This window comes from Polyergus mexicanus, unplaced genomic scaffold, assembly GCF_030449975.1.
Source record: "Polyergus mexicanus isolate NDT 795.1 unplaced genomic scaffold, iyPolMexi1.0 SCAF_1, whole genome shotgun sequence".
NCBI classification, from domain to species: Eukaryota; Metazoa; Arthropoda; class Insecta; order Hymenoptera; family Formicidae; genus Polyergus; species Polyergus mexicanus.
The window spans coordinates 11,992,405-12,008,409 of record NW_027223321.1 but is presented as its reverse complement, the minus strand read 5'-3'; the positions used below and the strand labels follow the sequence as shown (position 1 = coordinate 12,008,409).

The 16,005-nt window shown below is 34.7% G+C and overlaps 1 protein-coding gene across 1 annotated transcript in view; it reads right to left on the bottom strand.

Annotated features, from left to right (window-relative positions):
• The window catches only part of LOC138935374 (ras-responsive element-binding protein 1), a 100,429-nt gene that overhangs the window by 45,247 nt on the left and 39,177 nt on the right, over positions 1–16,005 (bottom strand). The window contains exon 3 of the mRNA XM_070299869.1: positions 2,412–2,495. Within this exon, the coding sequence (XP_070155970.1) occupies positions 2,412–2,478 (67 nt within the window). The 5' untranslated portion in view covers positions 2,479–2,495. The remainder of the gene's footprint in view (positions 1–2,411; positions 2,496–16,005) is intronic.

Below are 16,005 nucleotides of genomic sequence, written 5' to 3'. Positions count from 1 at the left end.
CTCTCCGCTCATTCGTTACGAAGGAACTAGATCTATTACACGAGTCTTGCTACACTCCACTGTCGTAAAAACCATAAAACTCCGAGCACTCGAGCATCTGGACGTGTGTTACGTTACCTGCACTGAAAAATCCAGTTTTGGGCAAATGGAATTTGGCTATGAAGAAAGTCTACAGAGATGAGGAATCTCATCTGATCTTCACGACATCAAAGCATACGCTCTTATACGTGACTGTTTCTTCTAGCATACATATTTTATCTATATTTCACATAGAAAACTAAAAACTTCAAAACCCTACAACTTTTTTTTCTTCACTTCAGTTTCTACACATCTTTTCTACACATAGTTCATAATTCATGAGATATGCCTCTTGTGTCTGATTATGTTATTGACACAAAAAGATTCTTCAAATAAGATTCTTCAAAGAAAGATACAATAAGGTTCATGTTCATTTAAAAAGGATGTAAAAACTAAAAAAGTATAAAGGATTTAGATCTAATGATAAGGCTAGGTTCCAAAATAGTGTAAAATTTCCTCTCCGAGGAAAATTTCACTTTTTTTTTTTAATTTTAATTTTTTTCTAAAATTTTTAAAAGATATATTGCACGAATACTTTTCTGAAGATTAATGTTAACGGATTTATTGTCGCCTAAGTAACAAGTATATATAAAATTTATTACATGTATATTTTTTCAAATAAATAATTATTAATAAATTGAAAGATTAAGCCATTCTGTATCTGTCCATCTTATATATATATGCATCTCTATATCTCATATAGCATTCCGTTATTTTTTTATACATATATATTTACTCTCTTGTGCTTCAGTGGTTGCACGAGAAGTCTAGCTGTTTTACGAAGAGACACGATTCGAATATGAGAGCAAATAAATGATCTCTCAAGTCTAGTCACTAGTCATTTTAAGAAAAGTCAGATCATCTCTATTAAAAAATCTGAAAATTGTTGTTAAAGCCGATAGCAGTAAAATTATGTTTCCAAATTGCATTTTGCGTTAAATACAATATATGCAAATGCATATTACACTTTAACTAAAAAAGTACTTGCATTTATTTTTTATATTATTTATCGTTGACATATATATCTCAAATTACCAATAATTTTATAAACACATAAATATTTCTGCATTTCATTTAATAATATTTCAAGACTTTTTTCTATATTATAGGTATTGCTTTATAATTAATTAATTAATTTCAATAAATTATGACACATTAAATAATCTTGATACCGATTGTTCTACCGGACAAGATCATAGAACCTTTCGACAAAGTATGAAATATGTCAGATTGAAATAACAATTCTATTATGAAAAATATGTCATTTAAATTGTATTTCTGGCGCGAATAAAAAATATAAATCGCAGCTTATAGATTCGAAACAGCAGCTAATTTTCTCCGATTAATGTAATATTTCCGTGCAAATCAAATCTTTTTTTTTTTTTTTCCCTCACAAACGATATCACTAATCGACATACGTGGTCATAGGCCGTGTCAGCATCTAACGGGGCAATCGTGCAGAAACGGTAAATGGGAGCGAGGAACGCAAGAGACGAATAAAGAGGAAGAAGAAGAGAGGCCGAAGAGGAAAGCGGAGGATGAGAAACGCATGGAGGAACGACGGGCGCAAAATCAGGCGGTGCATCGTTAATGCAGATTGCCCGATTGTGAGTTTCATTCGATGAATCATGTGCTTTCCGGAGTGCGTGTTCGCACGCATATCGAGACACGCGTAGTATTGTTGATGGTTTGTGGGTTACTCGATGAATCATCGCGAAATTTTTTAGAGTACGACCCCGGCGAAATTGTTCGCTAAATATTAGATAATTCGAAAAATTTCAAGGAGCGAATCTTGTCAAAGATAATGTTTATATCTTTAGATTCATCTTTATTCGATAATGTACGCATGTTGTTTTTCTTTCGATAACTTTTAGTCATTTTGTCGACAACTCAAAAATCTAGTTAAAAAAATTTTCTCCGCTCTTTATCAAAAATCTATTAGAAACTTGTGAACGAATTTCTAACTATTTCTTTAGATAAGAGGAGATATGTCTCTATTTTATATCTACAATTGTTTCTATTTTAAGTAATATTTAAGTGATAATTAAAATAGATAAAAATGATATGAAGAGTAAATATAATAAATCTTAATAAGATACAAGCTTCAATAAGAATTATTCCTTTTTTTTCACAACACATGCGTTTATCATCTATTAATTTACGGCGTACGATGAAAAATGACATTAATTTTCCAAGCACAATATACATAATACAATATGTATATATAATACGATATAATTTCCATATATTATATACACTATACAAGTATCATAAACATGCGTGGGTACAACATGCGTGTCGCATATATAAAAAGAATCATGCAGAGTACTCACCCAACGCTCCCGCCGTTTGTTCGATATCATTCGATCTCCGTTCCCGCAGTTGAGCCAGTTTGAGCATGGTTGCCAATCTCGAACCTGCAATCGATCGATATAAGATGAATGCCGCTGCGAGGAATGAGATTGCGAAGAGAGATGATAAACCGAGCGTTCGGAAGGGCGTGATACCTGATGACAGAAGCCCGAAACGATCGCGAGGGATTCCTCTCTCGGGCGCGCGATCGTTTCACCGTTACGTCGTACGTGAGCGCTTTGCACATTCCTGGACCGTGTCCAGAAACGATCTGAATTCCAAGTACCAGATACCATAATCGGAGATTCAGAATGCTTGGACGGCCGTTGGTCTAGAATTTCGAGTCGCGTCATAATAGGAGAACCCTCGCGATCGGAGGCGCGGAATCTCAGCACGCGACGTGAGATCGAGAGAATCAGATCCACCCTTCGTCAGGTCTCGCTCCACTTATGGGCCAATGGCAGGCCAGATCCTGGCCCTTAAATCTGGGCCAACTCTTTTTAATACCCAGACCACAACCCCTTTCCTCGACGCGATCGTCGTTATCGTCTATTAACGTACGTACTGTACTGGTAGACTCGGAAGGACAAACGTGAAAAATGAATGTCAAGGAGACACTTTTACGGATGAAACGTTTTTTAACAATGGTACGATCAATGCGATAGAATATGATCAAGAATAGAATCAATATAATTCATTTGTTTTGATGATATAAAAATTTCCATTGCAATATAAAATACTTATAATATATACTTCTATAAATTTTAATATAATATTGTATAATATAATATGCGTATCTGTATAAAAGCAAGCGCGCGTGATATCCAATATTTCAAGTATATCTAAAAGTATTCCATTTTGAATAACAATTAACCATGAATTTTGCCAAGTTGCGTTATTCAGATATTGTATGCAAATATAATAAGATTTATACAGACAAAAACGGAATAGCTAAGTTTTCATATGACGTGCATCACGCGTATTATCATTTATAATTTTCTTCTTTTGATAACATTGTAGTTTCCATTAATTATATTTCAATTACATATTTATGCCAAAATGTGAGCTAAACTATATCGGAATAACTGTCAATTTTATTTTTTCTCCGGACAAAAAAATTTATTATAACAATTTATTGTAGCAATTATTTTATCGTCGAATAATATAATGAATTATAATACATAATACAATATCTAATGAATTTAAGCGATTAGAACTGACGCAAATTGATGTCATCAATAAGCGAATGCCTCGAATCTTATAAATTACTAAAGAATAAAAATTTATATCTTCCAATTCTTTATCCGTCTTCCGACCCAAAGAAAATTTTATTCGCGTTCTCGTAACTTATATATATATGATATTTTGAAGGATATATTATATTGGATACATTATATCGAAAATTTCGAGAGACAGCGATGCGCAAATTACACATAATTGCATCGCGCTAAGGCTGGCAAGTAAATAAACGAGAGTGGAATAAGCTACTAACAAGACGGCTAATGGGGCCAACGGAAGACGCGATTATCGGAGAGCGGACTCATCCACTTACGTTTGTTTCTGCATTATCGTTGAAACAACGCGGCTCATTAACAATACTGTGCGACTCGCAATACGACGCAATATTACAAAATTTCAGCAATAATATTGTGCCTCGAGAAATTTTATTTAATTAAAACATCGTTTTTCAAACAGATCTAAGAAACGTTAATATATCGCACGTTGGAAAGATGTATACGAGATATTTTTCCTCTTTTGAAAAATATCTGCGGAATAAATTTTTTCGAATAAATTTTATTATTGCATCTGTCTAATTCGCTGGTGAAAAATAAATTTCAATAATGCTGTACAGCTTCAATATATTATTAATTAACGATCAACAAGATTAGTAGTCGATGGTAATTTTGCTATTACGAGAAATCTATATTTTCTTTTGCTACCTATATCTTGAAACAAGAGAGGCCAGTCATAGATCGTATCGAGCAGCACTGTCATCCTTCGCATTATTATCATCGCAACGATAAGCGCAGTCAACCATTACTTACGCGGCGATTATACAGCTGAAAGTCATTGTGTCTCTCTGCATGTAAAATAGTGCGCGCTGAATTCTAGATCATGACTTATGTATCTCGGACTGACAGCGGGAATACTTGGATTCATTACGCATACAAGCTCGAGATTTGCTCAAAATAATCATCGCAAATAAAAACGAAGAATTGTTTTGAGAAATACGAATGATTATGTTTTACGTATACTTTATCGTTTTATATAAAATTTATCGTAAGAATCTTATTTTATTGATTGTGTCTAATATAGCGATATTATACGAACTTAAATAGACATAAAAAGACTTGGTTTCATAGAAACTATTTTTTTAAATGTTTCTTTGCTTGAAAAAGCGAAAACTTTGAAATATCCTCCGATCTATATAATAAAAAACATAACCGTACATATTATTCGATTTATTATTAATCTCTTTACAATGTAAAATTTTGCCCATATTTTTTTCACATATAAATAATTTTTGCTCTTCCAATGCAAAATATTTTTCGTTCAAGAGCACTGTGTTGACAGCAGCAGCCTGCGAATTACCATAAATGACATCTAACCATTGATACTTTTCGCCTTATCACTCGATGTGATAAGAAGACATCGTGCTTCCTCGACGAGGACGATGAGGACGCAACTTCATTAGTAAGTAAGGTCGTCGAAGAAGCGCAAAGGTGCCCGCTATGTCATTCTTCTACGTAAATCGTCTCAAATCTTCCGCCAATACATAATTTATGATAGGTTCATTAAAAATCGATTTAGTTCGTAAACAGAAAACGCAATTTATACAGGCATATATTTAAAAAATTAAAACTTCTTTTTCTCTATTATTTTTCTTATCTAATATAAAATAATAGTATAACGATTACTCGAGTATATGTAAGAAAACGAGCGCATTAAAATATATACTTTAACGTACGAAACAAAAGTGAATAAATAATAATGTTATTTTATTAAAGAATTAGAGAAACATATAAAGTGTCTCTTGAAGAAATAAAGATATCAAAATTTTTATAAAAAAAAGCAATTAAATATATATAAAAATCGATTTTGTTCTTTCCAGCAAGAAAACGCTTGGCTATTTATTGAATCATCAAAGATTTTATTAATAATTATTTGTTAAGACGCGAATTGTATAAAATTAATTAACATTATTCATTAATAAGAATGCAGGAAAGAACATTTCTTTATTTAATATCTCGTGGAAAATTGAGAGACCTATGCAATAATGCGAAGGCAAGAATCACACAAGCTATATATCATATTGATGCAGCACAATTGAGACCGGACGAAGGCTGGACCATCGATGGAGATCTTAAACTGGTAGGGATATCCTTACTTTCATTGGTCAGCATTACGAGGCCAATAGAGAGCAAGCGCGTTACGCTTGCGCAGCCTCCTGCAGCGTATTTTCTAATTCTTTCATCTCGTTACAGATATATTTTGTGAGAGATAAACTTTACTCAAGTATGTATAAGTAACAATAAGAATAATTTCTTACAATTAGACTGCAATAAATATTGCTTAGGTAGATTTTAACAATAGAATTCTTCTGCTTTTATGTGTGTGTGTGTGTGTGTGTGTGTCTGTGTGTGTGTGAAAATATGCATTTATGATAAGAATACTATTAGAGCGTATGTATGCGTGTATTATATAGGATGTTATCTATAGGGATGGAGGGGAGGTTATCACCATCTGTTGAATATTCTTTTCTGTAATAATGAAATCTTCAATCTTATATTCTTGTAAAAATTTGTATATATGCATATACGATATATGTATAAAATGTAATTTTCAAGTTTAATTTTGAACACTATCAAATTGTCGTTAGACAAGATTTGATAACACCATAAAATATATAGTATACTTTAAGAGCAATTCTTTTGCTTCTAGCTTTTTTAGTTTCTTAGATGTTTAATTTTTCGTATGCATCAAAATTCATCCGAATCGTCGGATAAATATAAATATTATTGATCAATTAATTTTTGACTGAATCACTTCACATGAGACGAGTAATCTATATTTTTTTTTTTACTGACAAGCTATACCCTCTTGATTCCCAACGAAGCAGAAAATTTCACACCCTTCTCTCGTAACGCACAATTCTATTATTATTATACCGAGTTCTACCTTGTGTGCGCCTTTTCCTCGACGGAAACAACTACAAAAACAAATCAAAGCGCATCTCTCGCATCGGACAGGCGGAAATTGTCTTATTTTTTCCTTCTTTCTCTCAACGACCCAACCGTGCACACGTCCGGTTGATGAGGACATTCGACTTGCGACTTACTTTCAGAGATGGGACGACTTCAACTGCACCACAAAACTGTTTAAGAAAGAAATTTTTTTTTTTTTTTTTTTTTTTTTGCAACCTTATTATACCCTTCGCCAATAGTTATAAATTTGAAACTGTTTATTTACATGTTGATGAACATTATATTAATTTAGATCTTAAAAATAGATACAGAGATCCCCATTGCATCAATTTATTGAATCGATATTGAAATGTGTAATATTTATTTATCTTCCAGCAATTAGAAATTTTTTATCGATTGATTATAAATACTTGATTATAATGTGTAAAATTGAAAATTAATTAAAATATCGACTGTTTTAGATCAAAATTGCATATACGCAAAAATTTCAAGTTATTAATAATTTCTTGAAAAAAGTTTTCTAAAATCGATCTCTCTCTTGTTTTTCAAGCATTTCTCGTTATTTTTTGCACCTATGTAAGCTGGTCTTTAAAAAGAGGCGCTATTTAAATCGTGTGTATCTTTTTCGTTTCTTAATTATATAATTTTGTTAGTCCCTTTTTAACGTCCTATGCGAAAATTAAACGCACATCGAACGCGTATAGTACCGGCCGTAGTTCAACCTGGACCGGTTTACCCTTATGACCAGGTGAATCAAGGTTACGGACGGGGGAAGGTCCGGCGGATCAAAGGTCGTATACCTGCACGTTCCTACGGGATCGCGTAAATATCCGCGCTTGTGTGTCTACCTGTTCGTTACGAGGGTTACGTGGAAAACCTGATTCCCGCGGGATCAGTTTGGACTTCGCGCGAATTAAAGGGATTGCGGACAAGAGCGGATCCTTGGGGTTCGCAGGTCAGAACGGGCATCCGGACGGAATCGGGGCAACAGCCGGTGAGGGTCGCGCAGGTACATAACCCTTTCGTGGGTCCACCTAAACGCCCTTACTCTAGGCGAATCCTGTGCCGGCTGGACGCGGCGCGAGGAAAGCTCAACGATAAAATATGATGCACGTGTCTTTTGGCGGCGTCGTGTCGCTGTTTCCGTTGAGATTTGTCCGGCGATTGGTGTATTTAAATATTTTACATGAGTCGGTGAGCTCCTCGGCTGCGAACCAAGACCGTTACGATCCTAATGCCGCCTAATTTTTCACATCGTATGTGAACACTGATATATTAATATATTCCATACTAATACCTATATAACTGAGATCAATTTATATTGTATATATACTCTAATACATTCTAAATACGCAGATATATGTTTAATTTTGCAAAAAAAACACTACGTATGAGTTTTATATACGTCATGAATTTCAAAGATAAGATTGATTAAAAGAAACTATAGCCTTTAGATACTTTACAATTATCGTTTTTATATAATAAAGTTATTCAAGTAGTAAGTAACTCAAATAAAATATATATATTTACACTTAAATTATCTTTAAACTTTTTGAAGATGCTATATAAATGATGATGTACTTTGAGAAAACCTCGCTAGATCATTAAAAGCGCTTAACGACTTAAGAACAATGCTTTAGCCTAAAGACTGATTTTTTATCTTAAAGATATTTAAATTGTAATTATTACACACACACACTCATATATATTTCAATCACGTAACAAACCATTAACTATAAATTTTCGCTTTCATTTCATTCGAGAAGATAAATTTTTATAAATCACGTAATGATTTCGGCTTCGATAAAAAATATCATATATAGATATGTGTAAATTACAGAAATAACATGAGTCATCTAGTCGTCTCTAAAATTCGTACTCCGCATAATGTTCCCAACATAAAAAGCAATGTATTATTAGCAAACTGTATATCCTTGGAATATTCGTAAAATATGTTAGACAAATTAATTGTGTCACATTAAATTACGCTGATTTAATTAAAATAAGAAACAAAAGTTTAATATCGGTTTTAATTTGTAAAAATTAATGCGGACCATAAAGATTAAATTATAGATTAACGCTCGAGACAAAAAAAATTATGGAGGAAAAAAAATTAATTTATAATAATTGCAAATTTTTGTTACATTATCTTTTCAATTTTCCTAAAGAAAAGGTATATTATCGGGAAATTAAGACGCAGTCGACGCCATCAATGAGAGCCTCATAAATATCTTACAAATGATAAAAAAAAAGACCTCTGTGAGCGCGCATATATCGTTATATAACGGTAGCACGAGTGTCTTTTATCGAGCGGCCGTTTTACGAGAAAAATAAAAATAGTTACAGCAATTTTACGGTTCTTATGAGATCGCTTTTAACAATCTATGGAGATACGCGTAACTCGCGTATTATCCAGGAAAACCTACAACGATACGCCAAAATACACGTACACTGTATTTACATCACTATTTAATATTAATTGTCATTGTTTAATTTATAGAAACATTTAAAATGTGTTATCAAATCAAAATAATTATATGCTGAAATTGTTACATAACAATCCTTTATCTTTAATGACTTCTGATAATTTACCCACTCCATCATTGCATCGAATGACTCGAATAAATGCATATTTAAGTTTCTTTTATTGCGTTTGTTTGTTTTCCATTGCGGTAGCATTGAATTTCGACAAATAAAAGTGATATCGCGATTCCAATTTTCTCGAGGACGGAAGAATCTTCGACAATCTCTCTATAAAAATGATGATACGTCACGTTTCGACGCATCGCACCTATAAATGATATCCATCTGCAGTGATTTTCCTGGATAAAAAAAAAAAAAAAAAAATTCGGTCTACAAACTTTAGAAAATAATGAAGAATAAAATTTTGAAAACTTTTAGATAATATGCATACATGCATTTAATAATAAAATATTTATATATCAATGGCTTGAAAAGAATGTAATATATTATAAATATGCAACTGTTTCTTGATTTTGATAAATATCTCGTAAATATAATTTTTTTAAATCCATAATTGAATTTTATCCCAAAAAATATACACAACCTTTTTTTAAAAAAAAATTAAATTTGTTCAATGTTTTGACCAATACAAGATGGAAAGTTCCTGACAAATTTGTTTGATATGTTAATACTATTCTGGATGTTAGCTCGTAAAAGTTCTAGACGTTACCCTTAACTATTCCCTTCTATTCCAGTCTCCGGATAAAAAATATTTCGTTGTCTTCGTTGACCCAATCGTCTTGCTGGCCTCTAAGAAAAGTAGTGGGGCCTTGCATGTGCGATGCTCTAGTTAATATCAAGTTTGACCAATGGAAATTTGTCGGGCGGGATATTTTAACGGTCGCGAACCTACCGTGCAAGCGTCGAGCAACTTGCATAATTCAGGTGTCATCGTTTATAATTTATTACTTGAGGCAAACTTTCTTTCTTTTTTTTTTTTTTTTTTTTCATCTTTTGAACAGTTATATTAATGTGCAAATCATGATTATATTACCTATAATATTCATTTCTTCTAATTTATCTAAATAAGATTTAAAGAAAATATGCTGATGTGTTTTTTCGTTATTTTCGATCCGTTAATTTCCTTTTTCACAGAAATTATATTTCGTGAATATTATTTATAAGAAAATTATTTTTCAAAGATGAGGTGCTTAAAATAAGTTTCTTCTTTTCCATCTTACGATGGCTTTGGGTTTCCCTAACCGATATACCACCGCGGTTAGTCGATTGTGATGGGGGAGAAAGGGGGGGAAGAAACGATCGTCCGTTGCTCCAGTTAACGAAACCGTACCGGACAGCAAAGGAATATCAATATCGAGCGGCAGCCTCGTCCAGGTGTAAGGACACCTTAGCGCATCCCTCAACGGCCGACACGGCCGACCATGTCCGAGAATCTATTAGAGCATAGTTTTTCCCAGACCGCCATCGCGCGTCCACTGGCCGTTCGTTAGGCACGAGCTGGACACGAAGAAGGTCACTTATGCCTAACGGATTTTTTCGACCTGATTTAAATAGGTCTGTCCTCTCCCTCCTTCTTTCTCTCGCCCTCCCTCTCTTTCGCCGCGACGCGGACATTGTCCAGGTAAAAATTTTCGTTACTGGCCACGAATCGCGAACGGAAAAAATCTTCAGGTAGCCAGCGTCCATGGGAATACGTATCACGAAAATTGACCATTTGCCGGGGTCACTCGACGATCTTGGAATTAGAATATCGCAACCCTTTCGGGGATCTCGAAGATTTCTCTCCCATGAGTACGGATTTTATTTACCTGTGTACGATTCTCGCGCTTCGGATGGCGACCATTTCAGATTTGATCCCAAAGACCGATGGAAGCGTGTGAAATTGCGAGAACCATCCATGAGCGCTTGTTGGACCAAGAAGTATTTATAAAATAGCCTTTTTTGTGTGTGTGTTAGAATTTTCCACTTAAAAGAGATGATTATTTATAGATTTAATATATAATTTTTTTGATGATCCAAAAAATTTTGCATGTATTTTATGATAATAATTTTCATATTTTTGAACCGATAAAAATGTTTAAAATATATTTCTAATATTTTTTTAATATATATATATATATATAATTTTTAAATTCAAACAATATAAAAAATATTATTCTCTCGGCGAGAGAATTCTTCTATGCGGCGAGTCTTTCGTAGAATTAACGCTTAAATAATATACCTGGCCTAGAGTGTTTCCAGATGTTTCTACGGTGCGAAACGATAGATGTGAAGACTATTGTCGAGAATAACCTGCGGACGGTCCACAGATATTGCCTACGATGGGTATTATGGGAACTGGGAGTATCTCTTACGTCTTATTGCGTTTCATCGGCGTGAGAAAGACTTTGAGTCGGTCTTTCGATTCATATCTTATTACGAGATGTACGATTTGAAGGGCGCATAAAAATAATTATATTAATTTTTTTTAATGTCGAATATATATCATCAAATATCGACTGTCTATATTACAAGACTTGTCTACATTAGTTATCGCTATTCTTAAACAACTTAATTTTGCATAATAGGCCAATTCTTAGAGTAAAAAGTTTTTACTTGCAATAAAATTATGTCATATTACTGCGCATAAACATATTATTGCCCACATGCAGCACCGCAATGTTTACGCGTTTCATTGCTCGTTACTGAGACAAAGTAAAGCCGAACGTCGCCGTTGGTCTGTTTAAGCTTCCAGAACCACTGATACGTTCCGATTAACATAAATTTGCAGACCGAACGTCCGGTGTGGTGCCCTGTGACGTGACAGGGCTATCTGCGTAGTAACAGACTGCTTTGCATACACTTGATCCTTAAATACTGCACTCACATAATATGGTCTCTGTCTCTGAGCACGCGCGCGTGCGTGTATATATGTATATGTAATATATGAATATAAAGGAGAACATATTTCACGATATTATGTAGAAACTGAGAGAAACGATAAGCGCTATGCGCGTAAATCATAGATTTTTTTTTTTTTTTTTCCCCCGATTGACTTAGAATCTTAACGCATTAAAATTCTCAGCACGCATTAAATTTTAATTACGATCTTTTGTTACGTAATAAATTTTATGCACAGCGTTTATAAAGCTAACGTTTAAAGTCCATTTCAGACGATCTATAATTCGCGATAAAATTCAAAATAGAATCCTACTTATAATTTCATGTGTCGTGTAAAAGCGATGGCATAGAAAAACGTAAGAGCAGTAAAACGTAAATACTAAGCATATCAATATTTTTTATTTACTTATCGCTTACGTCTTATAATCGAGAGACTCGTGAGAATATTTTATTGTACACGTGATTGATCGATTTGCATACATATGTTTATCTTAACTTTTGAAAAAATGTGAGATACACATATATACAAGAGATATATATTAAAATATACGGCAAGTAAAATTAAAATATCATTTATGCCTTGTAAGAAATAAACAATTTACAATTATTATAATTATTATATTAATACATATATATTTTTGTATCAACGAGTAAGAAGAAAAAATCATAGATATGTCGATAAGTAAAGCTTGAAAGATTGACGTTCGCGCGTGACTATAATCAGAGCAACGTAGAGAGCATCCTGGACGACCCCGAAGATCAATGAATGATCAAGCTCGAGACGATTAATATTCATGCGGATTCATGAGGCAGGGGCAGAGAGGTAAAGCGTCGAGTCCTGATTTGCCTCGAGTATCGGCCGGCTATTTGCGTGAATGTAACGATGATGTTGCGACGTGCGCACCGAACGGAGTCAAAGGTCATCGCAAACAATCCCACGTGTGGGAAAGGCCGAGCCGAACACTCCGCAACGAGAAACGGCAGCGTCGCGCAAAAAAAAGGAATACAGATATAACGAAGAATCGACCCGAGAGAGGTGGCGAACGCGTCTCTTTGACGCACGAGAAAGAGTGGTAGAGAGACCGGAAGTCGACTTTTCGCGTGCCCGCCGAGACTCCACGTGTCCCAGTTTGGTCAGCCGCGAATTCATTTCGTTACTGCTCCGTTTCAACGTAATCGCGAGCAGGCCCGACGTCAGGAAGCAACTCGTAACGGTGGTTGACGATATGCTAACTTTATTTGCGTCGCGTCGAGATCGCGATACTCGAGCGTTTCAAGTAATTGCGTGAATGGTAATGAGAAGTAAAACGTAACGGGAGAAAAGAGAGATAAATTGGAAAATTCGTGATAGAGGGCTTTTAAGGACATGTTATGTATATATGAAGTAATTAGAATAATTAGTTATCCTCTTCTCTCTCTCTCTCTCTCTCTCTCTTTCTCTCTTCTATATTATACGAAAGATAAAATGTAAATGATTGCATTAACTGTGCTCTAATTATAGTTATATGTATAATTTAATTATATTAATTATATACAAATTGATTCTAATATTTAAAAAATGTATAAAATATTTTTTAGTATAAAAAATATGAAGAAAAAATATATTAAAAATATAGAGAATAATTTCTATATCTTTTTTCTACTTTCTGCTAAGTCTTTGTAAAAACACAGAAGAAAATTTTATCGCATTAAGCTGATTTAATTTGATTCGATGTAAATGGGCACAATTTATTCACGCTCGATCTCAACGGATGCGCTCAAGAAAACGGCGTATTGAAATGCGCGTAAACGTTTCTACCGATATTTATTATCAGCACGAGGAGACAAAAAGCAATTTTTACAGTCTAACGGTGTGCGATGCGTGAGAAGTTATCTTCCTACAATTTCTCGCACGAGCTCACGTTTCGGATATAATGGCAGTAGTCGCGATTTCAGATAAAAATTGTCACGCGAGATTTTCATGTCGCTACTTCGATCATGGATTTTTTCGCATGCGCCATTTCAACGCCAGCGTCTGCAAAAAATATTCATCCTACTATTTCGTTACGAGTTTTCGAGGAATGCTCTGGTCTTGAAAGTTTATTGGCAATTTATCAAATATAAATTTTCTACATAAAAAATTAATATAATAATCTTGCTTTTTTATAGACAGAGAGAGAGAGAGAGAGAGAGAGAGAGAGAGAGAGAGAGGAGGGAAGAGAAATAATTTTCTACCATTCGACTAAAAAAAGAAGTTATATTTATATGACAAAAAAATAGTAACGTGAATTTTTTTATGTAAGATAATCTCTCGTAACGTCATGTGGAATTTTTCATTAAAAGCGGAGGAAACTTACCTTACGCGAATCAGTAACTCGCGGTACACATGTTTCGACAACAATGATACGTGAGTTTATTATAACGATTGTGATCGGGTTTATTATCGAGGAAAAGTCGATTGATTGGTAAAAGAATACGTAACATGCCGCAACATATGTTTTAATAACAGTTCTTATTATTCTATTAACAATTCGATTAACGTATTAGATTATTTTTTTATATCAAAAAAAAAAAAATGCGCTGGTTTAAAAGACTAAATTCATCAAGAGCTATAAACATATCGCAAGTGAGTAAAGACGTGAGTATACGAATACGAAAAATTGGTATAGCGTGGATCGACTAAAATCTCGCTTGATAGAGCCGTCGCTCCTTCTTTCAACGGGATAATCGGTGGTTAAAGCAGGTGTCCCCGACAAGCGTGGGAGACTCGATCGGCTCCCGGCCCAACGTTCTCCCAACCCATTACTGTAATGAACGCCAAAAGGTCGTCATGGCGACGCTTAGAGAAACACACACGTGGGGTGTAGCAGCTCGCTCACCTTTTTTTTCCCTCCGTCCCTCACCGTTGCCATCCCTCTTTCCACCCCTCGAGCGGCCCTCTCCGCGATTTTTCCCCCCTTTCCACCCACCCGTATCTCTTTCTCCTACCCTTTCTCTCTCTCTCTCCCTCTCGTACGCCCCTTTTTCGTCGGTACTCTCACCCTTCGACCTCTTTCGCCATGAATCGAAAGCGGCGAAAAATAAGTGTACGCTGCTCTACGCGGGCTATCTCGAACGAAAGGCGCTATTATAGAGGCGTCCGCGTAGGTTTGCGAATTAAAGCCCCCGAATGAGCCAGCCAGCGTTACCATGACGGCCGTGCCGGTTGCCATCGCGATACCGGCCACAACATAAAATCACTTTGACGATTTGTTTGGGGCCATTGATGCGCCACACACGCGGGAATCAATTTTATCCCGGGATATTGCCGTCGGTTGTTGTACGACATCCTCCACCTCTTTCTCTCTCTTACGCGTCGCCACCCTTTTCGCGTCATCGCGATGAATCGTTCCCGGGATTAATATCCTGGGAAAGCCCTCTCGCCCTCCCGTTATTTCTTTCCTCGAATTGTGTCCTCGATGGACGGCTAGAAATGTGGCCACGTTGCGTTATTCTAATTTCTTTTAGCGATCCATGCCGGGTCGCTCGTGTTGATGGATCGAACACGATGAAAGAGCTTAATGATGTTCTTGCGCGAGTATGATATATATATATTCATCTATTTTATTTATCTCATACGACTAAGTAGAGTCTTATAATATGGTCAAAGTAAAATACTTCGATCGCTATTAATCACAAATATTTTTTAATTTTCATTAATTTTTGTTGTTACTATTATTAATGCACTCTTAGAGTCGAGTATCGTAAGAATGCTCTTATATGTGAGTGTACAATGAGAACAAAGATATCATAAGTTTTATCCAAGATATTGAATAGGGGTAGTTTACGTCCCCATTATCCTGTCATAGATTATTGATTTCTGTCGCTATATCATTGCGTGTGTCACTATTACATCGAGAAGTCCTTGACCAACTGCGCTTCCTTTTAATGATAGACATTATGCGATTAACTACAGAAAAATATATTTAAGGATATTATATATATATATATATATATGTATTGTATATATTTGTGGATCTTTAAGTAT